The sequence below is a fragment of the Anser brachyrhynchus genome (assembly GCF_964034855.1).
Source record: "Anser brachyrhynchus genome assembly, chromosome: 2".
NCBI classification, from domain to species: Eukaryota; Metazoa; Chordata; class Aves; order Anseriformes; family Anatidae; genus Anser; species Anser brachyrhynchus.
Window position 1 is genome coordinate 52,260,873 of NC_137695.1, and position 15,602 is coordinate 52,276,474.

Here is a 15,602-nt window from a genome sequence, read left to right on the forward strand (position 1 = left end):
CACCACCTGAAACATGGGATTGAACCTCCCTCCTCCCCCTCTACTCTGCCCTGGTCAGGCCTCACCTGGAGTACTGTGTCCAGTTCTGAGCTCCCCAGTACAAAAAAGACAGGGATCTCCTGGAAAGAGTCCAGCGGAGGGCCACAAAAATGATACGGGGCCTGGAGCATCTTCCCTGTAAGGAAAGGCTGAGAGACCTGGATCTGTTCAGCCTGGAGAAAAGAAGACTGAGAGGGGATCTTATTAATGTTTACAAATATCTTAAGTATGGGAGACAGAGAGATTTGGCCAACCTTTTTTTGTGGTTTGTGTGGACAGGACAAGGGGCAATGGCCACAAAATGGAGCACAGGAAGTTCGGCACCAACATGCGAAAGAACTTCTTCATGGTGAGGGTGACGGAGCACTGGGACAGGCTGCCCAGGGAGATTGTGGAGTCTCCTTCTCTGGAGATATTCAAGGCCCATCTGGACACCTACCTGGGCAGCCTGCTCTAAGGAACCTGCTTTGTCAGGGGGTTTGGACCTGATGATCTCTTGAGGTCCCTTCCAACCCCTACAATTCTGTGATTCTGTGATTACCAGGCCCAGTTTCTCTTGCCACTGGATGGGGCTATCCCTCTCCATGACCATTAACTCTTCTTCCTGCATGCTTTCCTTGGCACTGGCAGCACAAGTAGCTATTCTGGTGGGCAGAAGCAGAGACCAGTTGGTTGGGTTGCTCCAGGAAAAGGAGCAGGCCGTTCACGCTCTCCCTCTTCGATGGACAGATTTTCAGGTACTAACAGGGTGGCTTTACCTGTGCCAGCCTGACCTGGAGAAGTGCTTATGGACAAGCCAGCTCCTCAGGGGGCATGGAGAGAGAACTGCTTGTAGTAGCCATGGTGCCTCCTTCGGGTGCTGTGCCCATGGGGCTGTGGTCATGGCTGCTCTGTTTGCTGAACCCCCCTTGGGGTGAACGAGGTTGTGGTGAGGTGAGGCAGCCCAGCCTGCACTGGGGGCAGGATTCTCTGGTCGGCCAGGTTTGCGTGGTGCTGTCTGCTGGGTGCGCTGCTCATGGAGGTGAGTAGCTTACCTGTACGGATGCAGCTGATGTTGAAAAGCATACCTGAGTAAACGCGTTATAATCCTGCTAAATATTGAGATAATGTCTAGCATGTTCTAAATAACAGGTAGTTCTTGATCTGCCATAGCATTTCCAGTGACTCACTCCCTTTTCCCCCTTGTTGCAGTAATTACAGGAGAGTGTTGCAGTTTCTGACTCAGAGGGAGGCTTCGCTCCAAGGCTCCTGGCCCTGCGGGCAGCCCAGCTAAGCAGCCATATGGGGCGAGTTGTGGGGGTCTGCGTGGCAGCTGGCGGGGACTGAGCCAAGAATAATGCAGGCGTGGCATATGTTTTGAACAAGAGATAGCAAGCCATTAACGGGAGAATTTCCTTGCGGCTAACCCGAAGCAAGTTGGTTGCCAGAATCTTGGCTATGACTTTTGTGTCTCTCAGACCAGGTGCTTAAAGGAAAGACATCCGAAGGGACAGGTGACACCTTCTCTGTCAGGCTGGGCTAGGAAAATACAGACTGAAAAAGAGCGTTAAGTGTGCTCCACCCAGGTTTGTTGTGGTTTCACAGCTTTTGAAGAGAAATGGTCTTCTTGCAGACACAAGGGAACACCAGACATGAGTCTCAAGGGGTAGGCATGGAGATGGGGCTCAACCGTATGACATGTAGTGAGATGGGAGCTGTGGGGCAAATTTCACATGTGCTGTCCCCTCTTGCTTCATGAACACCATAATGTCTCCTTCTGGGGAGAAATTCAGCAGGTACTGAAGCCGATGCATCGTGTGCACACTGACTGGGTGCAGCTGCCATGGCTGCTCGGGGAGCAGCAGAACACCAGCAGTGACACGCTGCCAAACATGACCTGACAGCCCTGCCATGAGGACGCTTAGGGCTGCAGGGGAGGGAAGCACGAGTGGACCAACGGAATCTCCTGTTTGCCTCGTGAGATGTCAGATCTCACAGGCACGTGAATGGGTCTTGATCCTCTGCAGTTTTCATAGTTGTGTAGCCTCCATTTGTAATGAGGCTTTTTAGATTTAGTAGTGCTGTGCTCTCGCTTTGTGCTGGTGCAAGTGTCCGTGTGCAGCTGGCCACCGTGTCTCTCCTTATAAGAAATGTGTGTGAAGGTCCTCTTGGCATCAGCAAAGTATATTCAGAAGCAAGTATTCAGGCCATGCTTTTTGGAGATGGTGATAGACTTTCCTGTGCCCTAAATACTGCACCAAAACCCACTGTCTATTTTGAGGTGAACAAAATCTGCAAACTTCCTTACTGTTGTTTCAGTTTAAGCACGAGATCATTTTCTTTAATTTCTCTTTCAGTGTAAGTGGGTAAGAATGGGGATCTTGAATTTTTTAATGGTTATGATGTGGTGTTTTCAAATGCTCAGAAAAGGTCAGAAAACATTATATGTATGAGCATGGTATCTCCACATATAATGGAATCAGATTCCAATCCATTGCTCCTTCTCAAGGGAGAGACATTTCTTCCCCAAGCACTGGTGTGACATAATGTGTGGTAGAAACATGACTATTTTAAGTATCCCTATGTCAAAGTGCTAGTGCACTTAGTTTACGGTTCACAAACCTCATTTATATGCCTAAGAGCCCTGTGATATAGGTTGAAGAGTTGCATGCCAGTGAGTGGGATACCAAAAAAACACAGACCTGAGCAGGCAGCTATCCATCATAGTCAAGGGAATGCAGAAAGAGAACTATTCATGAAACACTCTTACTCCTTTGGCTTTAAGTTTCAGCCCCATATCATGTAGGACATGCGATGTGAAAGGCTTTCCTGGGTTTAGATGCCTTTGCTCCCCATCTTGGTAGGGACTGCTAGCTCACTGTCTCACTGACAACTCAAGGAGAAGGTACAGTTTGTGGTACCTGCCACTTATATTAGAGGCTAAATGTTTGAAGTGCTTGCGTATGGAGTGGGAGTCTGTACTTGCAGTTGTCTTGCACTGCCCAGGAGAGCCCCCAGGTCAAATGGACGGTGGGAGCGGAGCTGAAATTGTGTGGGTGCATCAATGACTGCAAGATTCACAGTAACAGGAGGGGCATGACTCTGAAACTCGTTTGAGAGGGCAGAGTGATGTGTATGTGTACATATATAAGCATTTTTTCAAATACAGAATTCATTGTCCCAAGTCAGATCCTTGCTCCTAGGACTTTGGTGAGGGCTTTGACTGGTGTTCTGTTGCATACAATATAAATAATCTCATCTATGTGATTTTTTTTTTTTAAATTTGATGATAAATGGCGTGACCGACATGCTTCATGCCAATGAGGTAAATATTCTCTGAGAATGCAACCCTGTTCAGGCCTTTTGGGGAGCTGAGCTCTCAAGCATCTTCTTGGTAAATTTTGAACATCCTGAAGTGTGAGACTGGCACCGAGATGCTGAAGTAGTGAATTTGGGTGTGCAGGGGCTTTTATGGATCCGAGCTGTAAGTTCTCGGATCAATAAGAAGTGACTATGTGGCCTGTGGGATGTTTCAGCTGTTGATTTCTCTTTTCAGGCAGAGCGGACGATTGGTGAGCGGATGGGCTCTGCTGGGAAGGCTTGCCCTCTCACCATGACAGCTGACAAGTCAGAAGCTGGAGAGTTAGCTCTGGAGCCGCTGCTCACTTGCAAGCTATGTCTCTGTGAATATTCCCTGGATAAGATGACCACTCTTCAGGAATGCAGCTGCATCTTTTGTACATCGGTAAGATCTGGCAGCACCTTTAGGTTACAGGAGCAGAGTAATGGGGGATAGACAAACCTCTGAGATAGGGTTGCTTGGGATTGCTTGTCCCCTGCTAGAAGGATGTTATCCATGCTGATAGAGGATGCTTTCCTAAAGAACATTTGGCATTAGTCTGTCTTGCCTTATCTAAAGACTTATCTGCCATTTGGGTTTTGATAATGTGTAACTCTTAGAGATATTTACATAGAAAATAAAAATAAATACCAGTATTAAATGGGGAATATATGCATTTTAAGACTGTCGGAGAACATACGCCATCTATATACAGTCTCAGCATTTATTTTTTAAGTGAAATCTTGAAATGTCATAGAATGACTGAGATTTTATTAGGTTTTGTTTCCCTGTTATTTTCTGAGTAGTCAGATGACTTTTTTTTTTTTCTTTTAAGTCTTGTATGTATTTTTCAAGGGCAATCAGAAAACCTAAACAAAAATTGGCCTATTGAACCTTTGTCTCTGCAGTCTATGCTGCGGAGAAGTTGCTCAGGTCATACATTGCCTATAGTTGTCAGTGAGGACTTTCTATCCTTCAAATTCAGATCAAATAAAGCTGTTGAAAGTGATAAAGGCTGAGGCTGAGTGAGCTCATGAAAGCCCTACATATGTTAGTGCTCTTCTGGTTTCTTTTTGTCAGCATGGGAAAATGAACCCAGTTTCTCTGGCAATAGTGACTTTGATGTACCTGACTAACGGATATTGGAAGTAGGTCAGAAGCCGCTGTACAGAGGGTTTTTTTTTTAAATTCCAGAATAAACATTTTTTTTTAACAACTTGTGGATGAGCATCAAACAAGTACTTTTAAGTTTTGTGCTTGATTGTTTGAACTCATGGAAAAAACGAGATATTTGTCAAGCCTGCTTGAGTCAGAGTATCCTCATTTACGCTGAGTTAAGGCCATCTTAAGAGGTACAAGAATCTAGTTACGTGTTTCAAGAAACTAGTGTAAGATTGGTTAATGTGCATTTTCAACCTGAACTTTATTAAGTGTCTTTTCCTTGATGACTTCTGCAAAACATTTCCACTCTTTAGTTTGTAATGTAGGTTTTAAGAGAACATGCCTAACAGGTAGATATGAAGGAAGATACAACTTTAGATTTAAAAATTTGGATATGTGGATACATTTAAAGTGGTCCCACTCCAAGAATTCAACGACTCTGATTTAGTTTCATTAATAGCACATGACTCTGACCTCAGTGTTAGCAGGGCAGAGTAATTCCTTCTCCCCTGGGGAAGGGAGGTCTGCTGAGGACTGTGCCAGGCAGAGATGTTCTCTCCAATCTGCCAGGGCCCTGGCTAAAGGGAGATGTCAGCGATGGCTGTATGTGGTTGCGGTCCCCACCTGTCCCCTGTGGTTGCTGCATCCTCCGCCCCATATGTACAGCCCTTACCTGGCCAGCAGCATGACGAGCATCTGCTCTGAGCTTGGCTCTCTAGTGCCATTGCAAAAAAATTGGAAAGTGCAGTCATGGTTGCTTTGCATCTGTGCAGACTTTGCTGCCTTTGTCTAAGGCTAGAGCCAGCCTTGGGTGAGTACTGAATGCAGCTGGGAGAAGTCTTTCAACAAGATCTATTTATTTCAGTGTGCCTAATATGCCTCGGTTGTGCTTATGCTCTGTGTCTACCCTTTGGCTGTTGTTGCCTGCTTGCCTCTGTCTTTCACGGTCACTTCTCACTTGTCCTGCAAGCGCCTTGCCTGGCTGTGATATCAGGGGCAGGTAAGGAAAGGAACAGCTCCTTTGTGAGCAGGCTGTCCGTGAGGAGAGGCTGCCATCTCCTTATTTCTGTAGCTGCCGGTGTGAAAGGTTGGACAGGGGCTGAGTCACTGCCTGCAGAATGCTCTGCGCTTTCCTGCTCCCTTTCCTGTTGCTCATCACGTGTGCTGAGATGGAAACAAATGCGAGCAGGGCTGGCAGCAGCACAGCTTTTGACATGTCTTTGCTCCCTGTGGTCCCTCTGTGCCCATGACGAAGCGCAGTTCTACCTACTGCTGCTGGGGTCTGGGCTCAGGAAGGCTCCTCTGGAGATCAAGGGTCTCAAAAAGCACTGAGACATTGCGTGGTGGTTATAAAGAGAAAGGGAGTTATAAGGCACTTCTTTTAAAGGTGAGATATGTAACAGAGGAAGGTTGATTGATACCTGTAGCACAGGTCTGAATGGTAATCTGTGTCTGAGCACCCTCCCGATACACTTCTGTGCTGATGCATCACAAACACGTGGATCTTGCATCCTGTAACAGAGGGCTCTGCAAACTTTTAACCTGACTAAATGCTTTAACATCTTGAACCCTGAGCAGTTTCTGGGAAGCTAAGTTGCACTGATACCTTTAGGCAGCCTCTGAAGAGCAGTGGCAGAAGCACCTCGCTACAGAATGCCTCAGTGCTGGGGCTTGCACCGGGCATGGCTCAGGGCAGAACCTGCAGTAGCTGCTCTGGTATGCAACGCCATAACTTTCCTCCCACCCATGACAAGGCTTTTAGATCCCTTCAAGCTGCCTTTAAGACAGAGATTGCAGTGAGAATGTCAACCCTGAGCTATGGGATCAAGCCCATATTAGTTTTTGAGCTAGCAATGCTTTCAGCTTGCATAGCTTATTCTTATCTTTTATCACTAAGGTTAATTCTGTAGATCCAAGAGCAGTACTAAATTTGAAATTTAATAGAAAAGGACTTGACATGGACATAGTATGTTCTATTGTTATATTAATTGTGTGAGGCCTTTTCTTTTTTGACAGCTGTAATGATGCTTCTCTGTCTATGACTGTTTATCACTACAGCATTTTTAGCTGTGGAAATAATTGGAAATTGTTACTGTTTAGGCATCTGCAGGGGGAGATCATATCTCCTTTTCATTCAAATTGTGTACAGCTATGTTTTCAACTTAGATACCTTATATATCTCATAAAGACTGTGTTCTAGCCAAAGTAAGTAAACTCTGTTTAAGAAGGTGTATGCTTGAATTTTGGTGGAAAGTTGCTATTAAGGCAGGAGCTTTTCAACTACCTATAAACAGTTTTACTCTGTCTGTTTGGAGAAGGAAAAGCAGATGGCTTTGTGGAACGCACTTGATGCGTGATTTGGTAGCCCAGTCAGGTCTGAACAGTCATCAACCTTGTATTTCTCCACATTTGTTGCGGTTGGCATAAGACTCCACTGAAATGTGAGATGAAGCACACATTTACACATCCCAAGATTTTAGAAATGGCTATAATGCACATCATGGCTTGGTTTCGCTGTGTTTGGTTTATATTAGTTTCTAATGCAAGACCGATCTCTAAAGAGGGCTGGGCAGGGAAATGGTGAGGTATATTTTCTCTGCAAAACTTTTGTTGACTGCACTTTATGTTACTCTGATCATTTCCTATATCCATAAAACCTTTGCAGTGATGTACAATATTGTAAATGAATATACGTATATATATTCAACAATATGCGTATTGCTTGTACCGCATGGTTTTGTGCTACTTGTCCCATTCAGAAAAGGGGGGTGGGAGGTGTCTAGTTCCTCATACTGCTTGTTTTTTTCCCATCTCTCCAGTCATCCTTCTTGCATATTTGGCAGGATGTCCTTTGTATCTACAGCACCTTGTGCTTGCCTTGTCTTGCAACCTCAATGTCCTTGGATGCCACACACATGTGCAGCTACACAGGTCTTTGCTCCTTTGGTGGTCACACTGCTCATGTATGTACATAAAACAATTATACTCCATGTCTGGCTGTGCCGTCAGAGTGTTAAGAAATACAGTATTTTAGTGCACTTCTCTCTGGGTCCAAAGCAAACTAATATTTATTATATCCTGATTAATACACTTGGAAAATTATATTTTGTCTCACTTGGGTGAACATCAGGAGTGCTCTGGTGGGTTACTTACTGTTAACAACATTGTTGTTAAGGAGAATATGTTTTGGGGGGGGGCTGTAAATGTGTGAGCATGCTGGTGTCAGCTTTTCCCCCCACACCAATTCTGTTTGGTTTTGCCTTTGCTTTTTTCCCCCCCTCTTTCTGAGCATTTCAGGTCCCTGACGTGAGCCAGGCGAGCAATTGCTCACTATAGCATTGCTGCTATTTACGTCGAGCAGCAGCTTTTGTCCATGTCTTGTGTGTTATTTACTGGAATAGTGTTTGAGTTGCAAAAAAACAACAAACTCTAAACACAAAAGATACTTTTATGTATTTGCTCCTGTGTTGTCAGCACATGTTTATGCAGGACCAGCATGAATCACCCTTTTTTTTTCCCAAGCAAATTCTTTGTTAGGTCTTGTATTTCTGAGAAGTGTGTGAGGTAACTGAGTTACAAAACAAATACCATGATGATCACCTGTTTGTTACTTTGGTCCACAGAATCCAGTCGAAGTAAGATTAAACTTCCTGAAACCTTAAAAGGAGAAGTCAACGTGCAATGTTGAATAGAAGCACAGGTAGCTTCTGCCTTGAGTATTCTACAAGTAGAAGGTGATCCGGTGGTGTTTGGGAGAACAAGATTTTCTGCTCTAGCTATGTGTGACAGCAAGGCCAGGGCTCTAGGCATGGGCAAAACAGGCTTTTTTCCTGCTGTTGACAGCCTAGTGTCCTGGGCAGCTCTTGCCTGCCTGGTGAGGAAGCTGCAGCCTCTGAAAGAGGAGCTTGCGTGCTGCTGCCAGCTATTTTTGCTAGAGGGGAAGGGAAAACCCTTCCACAGAAACAGGAGTTTCTGTTGTGTTTGGCCAGCAAGACACTCTTAAGGCTCCTCTGCTTTCCTTGTGTCTTTTAGGAGCAGCTGTGCGCTGCCCTACTTCCTTCTTCGGGTGGCCAAATGTTGACATTTTGTCCTTAGTACTGCAACGTCTTTGGCTGCTTTTGCAGGGGAGAGTTGGAGAACTGTAGACAAACTGATACGAAGGATCAGCATCAGCAAAAAGCATTTGAAGAAAAGCCTCATAGCAGAGGAGATTGAGCAGATCAAAGACAAGGGGGAGGCAGATGACAAAGAGCATGGGATGTCTGCGAAATGAAGCAAATATGCACACATACTACAGTGAAAGACTACTTAGTAAAACTTACGAGTAAGGAAAAATTTGGATTTGCCTTCGTCTGGCAAACTCTAGGTTTTAATCTCTCTTCTGTTTCTTTGTGCTAATTTTCAGGAGATTTCTTGATCGTCTCTTCCACCTCTTTTCTCCATCCTAGGAGACATCTGTATGGGCTCGCGGCTGCACCAGAACACTGTGTTCTCCTTTTCCTAAATAGCCCTTGTGCTGTGATGCCCCACTTACTTTATATAAGCTCACCTCAGATTGTTTTCTGTTTCCACCCACAGGTAGAAACCTGTCAAATTTTTTGACATTTCAGATTTTTTTTTTCTTTTTTCCCCCAGCTTGACATTTGAAATGTTGCAGAATAGCTTTGTTTTAAAGTTATAAAAAAGAAAATTCCCACACCTGCTAACACCAGTACTGAACATGTAGCAATTCTATAGTAATTTAGAGGGTCTGAAAACTTCTCACATGCATTTCTGGTCATTTTTAGTTTTGTGGTGCCATTTCATGGTGAAGATTACCGGGAACCTATCCTGACTTTTCTGAAAGGCGTCTATCATGTGGAGGGCCATGTGTAAATTGGTTTTGGACTGCGCACCTGAGCAGAGTCTAGCACCATTGGCTGTAGATCTATTGAGACAAAGCAGACTACAGCAGATTTCTCAGGCTTACTTGAAAGATTCCCTAAAAATCCTGGCTTGTGGAGCAGCAAGAGGCCATTATATTCTAGTCCACTGTCATCTTTCCTTGTTGATATTTTCACTCAGTCATAACAAAATAAGATGCTTGTTAGTCATGTTTTTTCTCCCCTTCTACTCAGCCACAGTTTGTCATTTGAGGCTAAAAGGGATTTTTTTCACTTTCTTTCAAGCATCTTCCTCAATAAGGCTTTTGTGTGGTCTGATCTTGTATCCATTTAAAGGTAACTTCATTTATCACTGCACCTGGTCCTTAGCAGTTAAAATACAGATCAGACAATACAAGTACATGTTTTATTGGTGTGGTTTTGTTGTACTTTTAAAAAACTTTTTTGGCTGGAAAAGCCCCACATTTTTCTTCAAGCAAAGTGCAGATACCTCCAAGCTAATCGACAATAGGCTTAATTCATCTGGTTTTAAGACCTGCTGGAAAATACTTGACACATTCCAGGAGTTCAGTTACTACACATTGAAAGTGAGTGGTCTGCTTTACAGATTGAACATGCAGAGGTGCACGTGTCATGATAAAGATGAATGCATTAAACGTTATGTAGATCTGGCATAACTGCTGAGTACTGTTCTCTACTTTGATTTTATTTTATTTTTTTTACATTTGAGTACACAATTGATTAAATATTGAGTGGATAGGGCAGCCACTGGGGTGAAAATTGAGAATTCTGGCAAGTTAATTCTACATATAAAACTTCACAGCTACTTCATTGTCATGCATACGCACTGAAGAGCAGGTAACATTTGTAAATAAGAAAGAAATGAGAACTATGTCTTATATAATAAAAAGTACACGAACACTACAGAGAACTGAAGTGAAAACTAAACTTAATCTGTTCTGACTCGTAAGACAGAGGCATGTGGCCCCTGGAATGCAAATCAAAAAGTTATGTCTTCTCTCCATATGTAGTCTTTTTATTTCACCCCTCAAATTTTGAGTTTGTGAAAGGCCAGGGCTAAAAAAATAAACACCAAAAAAACCCCAACCCCAAACTCAATACAGTTTTGAGGACTTTGAGAAAGAGATTTAACATTTTAAGTCAGTCTTGTGGGTATTAAAACACGGGCCTGAGGTTTTCTTACATTTTCTGAAATGGAAATTGTCTTCAAGTTACAAATTAGTAAGAAAGACTTTCTTCTTTGGCAGAATACTTTAAATCATATTTTTATGTTTAACATAGATCATACTCTAGGAGTGGTTAAGAAATAGTGTGGACCTGATTTTTTCCCCCATTTCCACAGTTATCATGTTTAATTAAAGAAAAATACCCTTACTTGTTCTGTATCAACTGCCACACAGTGGTTAGCAGCACTATATGTAGCACTTGACAGGAAAATAGGCCAGCCCTTTCAGTTTCCTTCTTCTTCCTATCCATCCCTCCATCTCTCGTTAATACTACCTGTTCAATTTTGCTGTATCACATCTGTTGTTTCCTTTTATGCTTTCACATCCAAAACTGTGAGGCTGCATTTAAGGAGCTGAAGAGCAGGGTAATGGAATATGTCAAAGTACTTGGAAAGGCAGTATGTAGGAATGACTGGGATCCATCTTTTGTCTCTAGTATAGAGATGACCTGAAAATGCCTTTGAACAGAAGCATAAAATTTCCCAGGGAGAAGGATATAATGACTTTGTTACATCATTACCTAGCAACATAATACTGAAATTATACTTTGAACTCATTCTTAAGTTAAAATGCAGAACTGTTATGGTCCTTCTGCAGATTAAAGACATTGCCAAACAGACTTCCTTTTTTTTTTTTTTTTTTTTGGTCAGCATATTAAAAATCCCCGCCATACAATACGATTTGGGAAAAGAGAGAAAAAAAAAGTTGAAGTTAGAGCAACATGTACAAGAAGTGCTGAAATGAAGAATCCGTGAGTAGTCTGAACAGAATTTTCTGTTCCTGGAGTTCACAGCTGACCATAGCAAACACTCTTGAAAAATACAGGAAGTGTTTATTACTGAAAAAGGATTTGTTATTCATTTGTGCATTGCTGGGTTGGGATTTTCAGTGCTTTTTTAAAAGAGTCTTCTTTCATGTTACAACTTACATTTTCAACAAAGCTTTGCCTCCAGGAGAGGAATGTGTACTTGGGCATATGTAAATATTTGCCTAAATCGTAATCTCTTTTACAAGTCCTGTAAAATAAAAATAAATGCATATATATTGCATGTGCTATGAGAATATGATCCAAATACTTTACAGGCCTTAACTTACTAGATACTCACGAGTAGCATTTTTTGAAGTAGGTAAATAGACACCCGTCTTATTTTATTAAACGGCAGAAGGTGATGGCTTGAAAGACAGAAACATCTTATTGTGAAAAACAAATTATTGCCCCCAAATGCCTAGAAAGCAAATTATTTGGAAAAAAAGGTCTCATTATGCATTATGAATCTCAGGTAGAAGAAAAAAATAAGTGTAGTACTATTTTCACTGAAGTTAACAGTAGTCCAGCAGGAGCAAAAGTTGTTTGGCGAAGTCAGATCGGCACCAAAACCTTCTGTTAGGTGTACTGATTTTTACTAGTGGACTGGTATTTCCACATTGTAACTGATCCCTCTTCCTTGGTTGCATCAGGATTACCTAATGCCTTCCAGAACACAAGTATCTACGTGGTATAGCTGCTTGGTGGGCAGAACCTCAGTTAAGATGAATGTGAAGTGATGGGGGTACAGTTGCAGGCATGGGAGTTAAAATTCCCGTGGTTGGCTTCCTCCATTTATTTGAGGAGCAAATGTAGGGGAGCTAATCCTCTTATTCCATTTGTAGGCAGCAGGATTCAGACCTGTTGAGCGAGACCTCAGGGGGTTTTTAGTCCGTTGCCTTGACCATTCTGCCTCGACTAGGTAAGGCATTTGTGGAAACCTTGCTTGCTGCGAGGAAGGGCACTGCTGATGAGTCTGGAGAGCAAGCCTGTGGTATGACTGCCGCTGAAAGCCACAGGTCCTCTGGTGCAGCTTCTGCAGTCACTGACGCTTGTAAATCACCAGACTGGGGGAAATTGGAGGGTATTGTGAAGCCCACAGGTGTCACAGCCTGGTGATTTGTTGGGTGTCCAGGTTTAGATCCTTTCAAGGAACTCCGGTGCCACAGAATGCCGAATATCTTGATCTTACCTTCACTTTGTAGAGTGACTAAGTAGCATGTGTAATAAATAAATAGCGTTTTTCGTTACTGGGATATTTCTGATTTTTGTAGACAAAAACCATAGGAAAAAAAAAACTCTTTAACATTTTATGTCTATATAATGAATTCTTCATAGTGTAGGAGGACATGCTGCTGGGAAAATGAATCATGATGCGTTGTATAAACAGTGAATCCTCTTTTTGTCACATTTGCAGCTTTTTCATCTTTTCAGATACTTTTATTTGCCACTTTTCAAGGAAGTAGCTAAATTAGTAGCTGAGCTGTAAATAATAGTAAAACTTCTTTATAAACAGTCTTGCTGTTAACGTGGAAGTGTATTTGAAAATTTTAGTAATTTTCCACAATCTCTTCTTTGCTGCTATCTTGTGAAAGAGGGAACAAGAAGTTCACATCTTCATTGATGTACAAACTGAGGTAAAAAGCTTAATCCTTCAGTGATAAATGTAAAGGCTTCCTTTAAGTCCTTCCATCACTTTCTTGAATTGCACCCAGAACACGTTCTCCAAGCTAAGAAAATCAAGGCAAAATGTTTAATAGCTATGAAAGCTGTTTAACATGGAGGTTTGCGGTGAAGCGTTTGAAGATCTGTGGCACTGCACTAACCTGTTACAAAATCTCCCCAGGTCACCCCCTAAAAGCACAGCGCCCTCTAAAAGTACCGCAGGAAGGCTCAACTCCCTGTCCTCACCCATGATCGGGTGGTGAGTGAGAAGAGAGAGAGAATCCAGATGCATTAATAATCCTCAGAAACCTCTGTTCTCCTGCCTCGGTATCCCTAATGGTTCAGCTAGTGCATACAAAAGCTGAAATCAAAATCTGTGCTGTGGATGGGAGCTCCTTAAGTGCTCCCTGCCCATCGTGGCAGGGGAGGGCAATTGCCAGCGTGCTGAGCTTCAGTCCTGGAAGTCTAAATTAAGAACAAGCCTCTGGGCTGCTGCTAGGCCTGCAGGAACTTCTCAGGCTTTGTCCTCGCTCTGTAACTGCCTGACCTGAGCTGCCCCCAGCATACAAATCCTCTGTACCACGCTGTCAAAACAAATTACTAAATATCAGGCAGCACCACAGAGGAGATAGAAGCCAGGATCTCAGCGAAAGTAAAAGGTTGTTCTCCCATGCTTTCTGATGAACTAAGGCAGACTAAAGTTTTTGGCAGGAGGGGAACTTTCCCCCTTCCTCAAATGTTGCACGTTGCAGCACACGCAGGCTTCGGGGACAGGACTCGGAGGGCTGAGCATCACTCACAGTGGACAGCGCAGGCACAAACCAGGGAGGGAAGCCGTGTCGGGAGTCGATGCCTGGTGCCCCGTTTCTCCTGCTGTATGATCTGAAGTGCGTGGGCACCCATGGTCTCTATCCGCATCAGCAGCGGGGCTGGGAGCTGCCCTGGGATCTGGGGACACCGTTTTGCCACCGCCGTGGTTGTGCCTGGTTTTCTGCTTACCGCTCTGTGGTGGAGCTGCGTGCTATAATGGGGTGACTGGTCTGGTGGTTACACTGTTTGTAAGCACGGTGCCTAGATGCCTTGAGGGAAGGTGGACAAGTGGATGGGAAAAGGCACAGAGTCTGCTGTTTGAATAACAAAAGAGTAGCTCCTGGGTAAATCTGGACTGATGCTCCCTAGGTGGTTCATAGCATCTTCAGTTACTGACTGATTTCTTTTTCCCCCTTGACCTGTGAATATCTCCTTCACCTCCCACATATTGCTTGTGTACCATCTCTTCCTTACAGCCTGCTCTGCTGCTTTCTTACGGGAATGGGTGCTGGATCTGAATCCATTTAGTGCTTAATAAGCTAAGTATTTAAAACTTACCAGTAGGTTATATCCCTATATTCTTCTAAACGAATACTATTCAGATATTTATAAATCAAACGTAATTTTTTTTAAAATGCCACTAAGTTAATTTGCTTCTACTTGCTTGAACTGTGTGTAGTCCATCCGAATTAACCAAGAAGGTGTGGACAGGGACATTTCAGTGGAGGGACAGAATAAAGAGGAAATCTCGTTTCCGTTTTTTGAACTCCTAGGTAGCCTGACATTTAAGAGGATACCAGCTTTCCAATAAAAATACAAATGAGGAAATTTCTTTAATTGGAGCCCATTACACAAAGCCTTCTCAGAACAGTCCAGACTAACGCAGGCTTGAATGTTAAATGCCCATAAATACTGGAAAAGCACTTTGTGAAGAGTCCTGGGACTTTACGCTCTGATTTCCCTCTCTGGCAGAGAGGCAGAGGTCTCGGGGACCTTACACTTTGACATACTTCTTGAAAACTGACAGGTGTTTAGCCAGGGAAACCCAAATTAGGTGCGCAAATGAGGGACGGGCAGGTAGCGTTAAACCCGTTAGCTGTCCTCAGAGGCACCCAGTGCTGCTGCTGGCCTTTGGGGATGGGAGCAGGGAGGAGAAGGGGAGCAGGAGCATCAGGGGAAGCAGCCGGCAGTATTGAGGAGGAGGACAGGTTTACCACATGGGCATGTAATAAAAAGCTGAAGAGTACAAAGCTTCCTTAGTCCTGCTGCTCATAAAATGTGTTGGTTTTCATTTACATTAAACTATGCAAACTGATACCAAAATCTGCCAGAAATCCATGTCTTGTTACTTTTTACTTTTTAGAGTGATTAGCAATTTACTGTATGCTTTTTGAGCGTTTTCAAGGAGATGGTTGCTTTATTTTATTTAGAAGTGAGTTCACTTACTTGCCTGTGTACTTTGGAGATGAAATTAGAACAGCGCTCTTCAGTCCATTGTCCCAGTTTTATTTCATGACTTTACCAAAGACTGTATAGTAAGTGTAATAACAAGCCAGATACATTTGAAACTGGCATGCTAAATAAAATGTGAGGGGGAGCAGAGGGCTTATTTTTTTGGAGAGGAGAGGCCTGCCATTTTTGTGTGATGAAACAATTCGGAAACATTCGTAAGA

General features: G+C 43.3%; 1 protein-coding gene across 4 annotated transcripts in view; it reads left to right on the plus strand.

Moving 5' to 3' along the window:
- RNF144B (ring finger protein 144B) overlaps positions 1-15,602 on the plus strand; it is an 89,854-nt gene that overhangs the window by 47,055 nt on the left and 27,197 nt on the right. For 3 of the 4 annotated variants that reach the window (XM_080582725.1, XM_080582723.1, XM_080582722.1), the window contains exon 2: positions 3,575-3,763. The exons of the other annotated variant lie outside the window; for it this stretch is intronic. In XM_080582725.1, coding sequence (XP_080438851.1) covers positions 3,599-3,763 — 165 coding nt within the window. In that variant the 5' untranslated portion in view covers positions 3,575-3,598. The remainder of the gene's footprint in view (positions 1-3,574; positions 3,764-15,602) is intronic. 4 annotated transcript variants of the gene reach the window in all.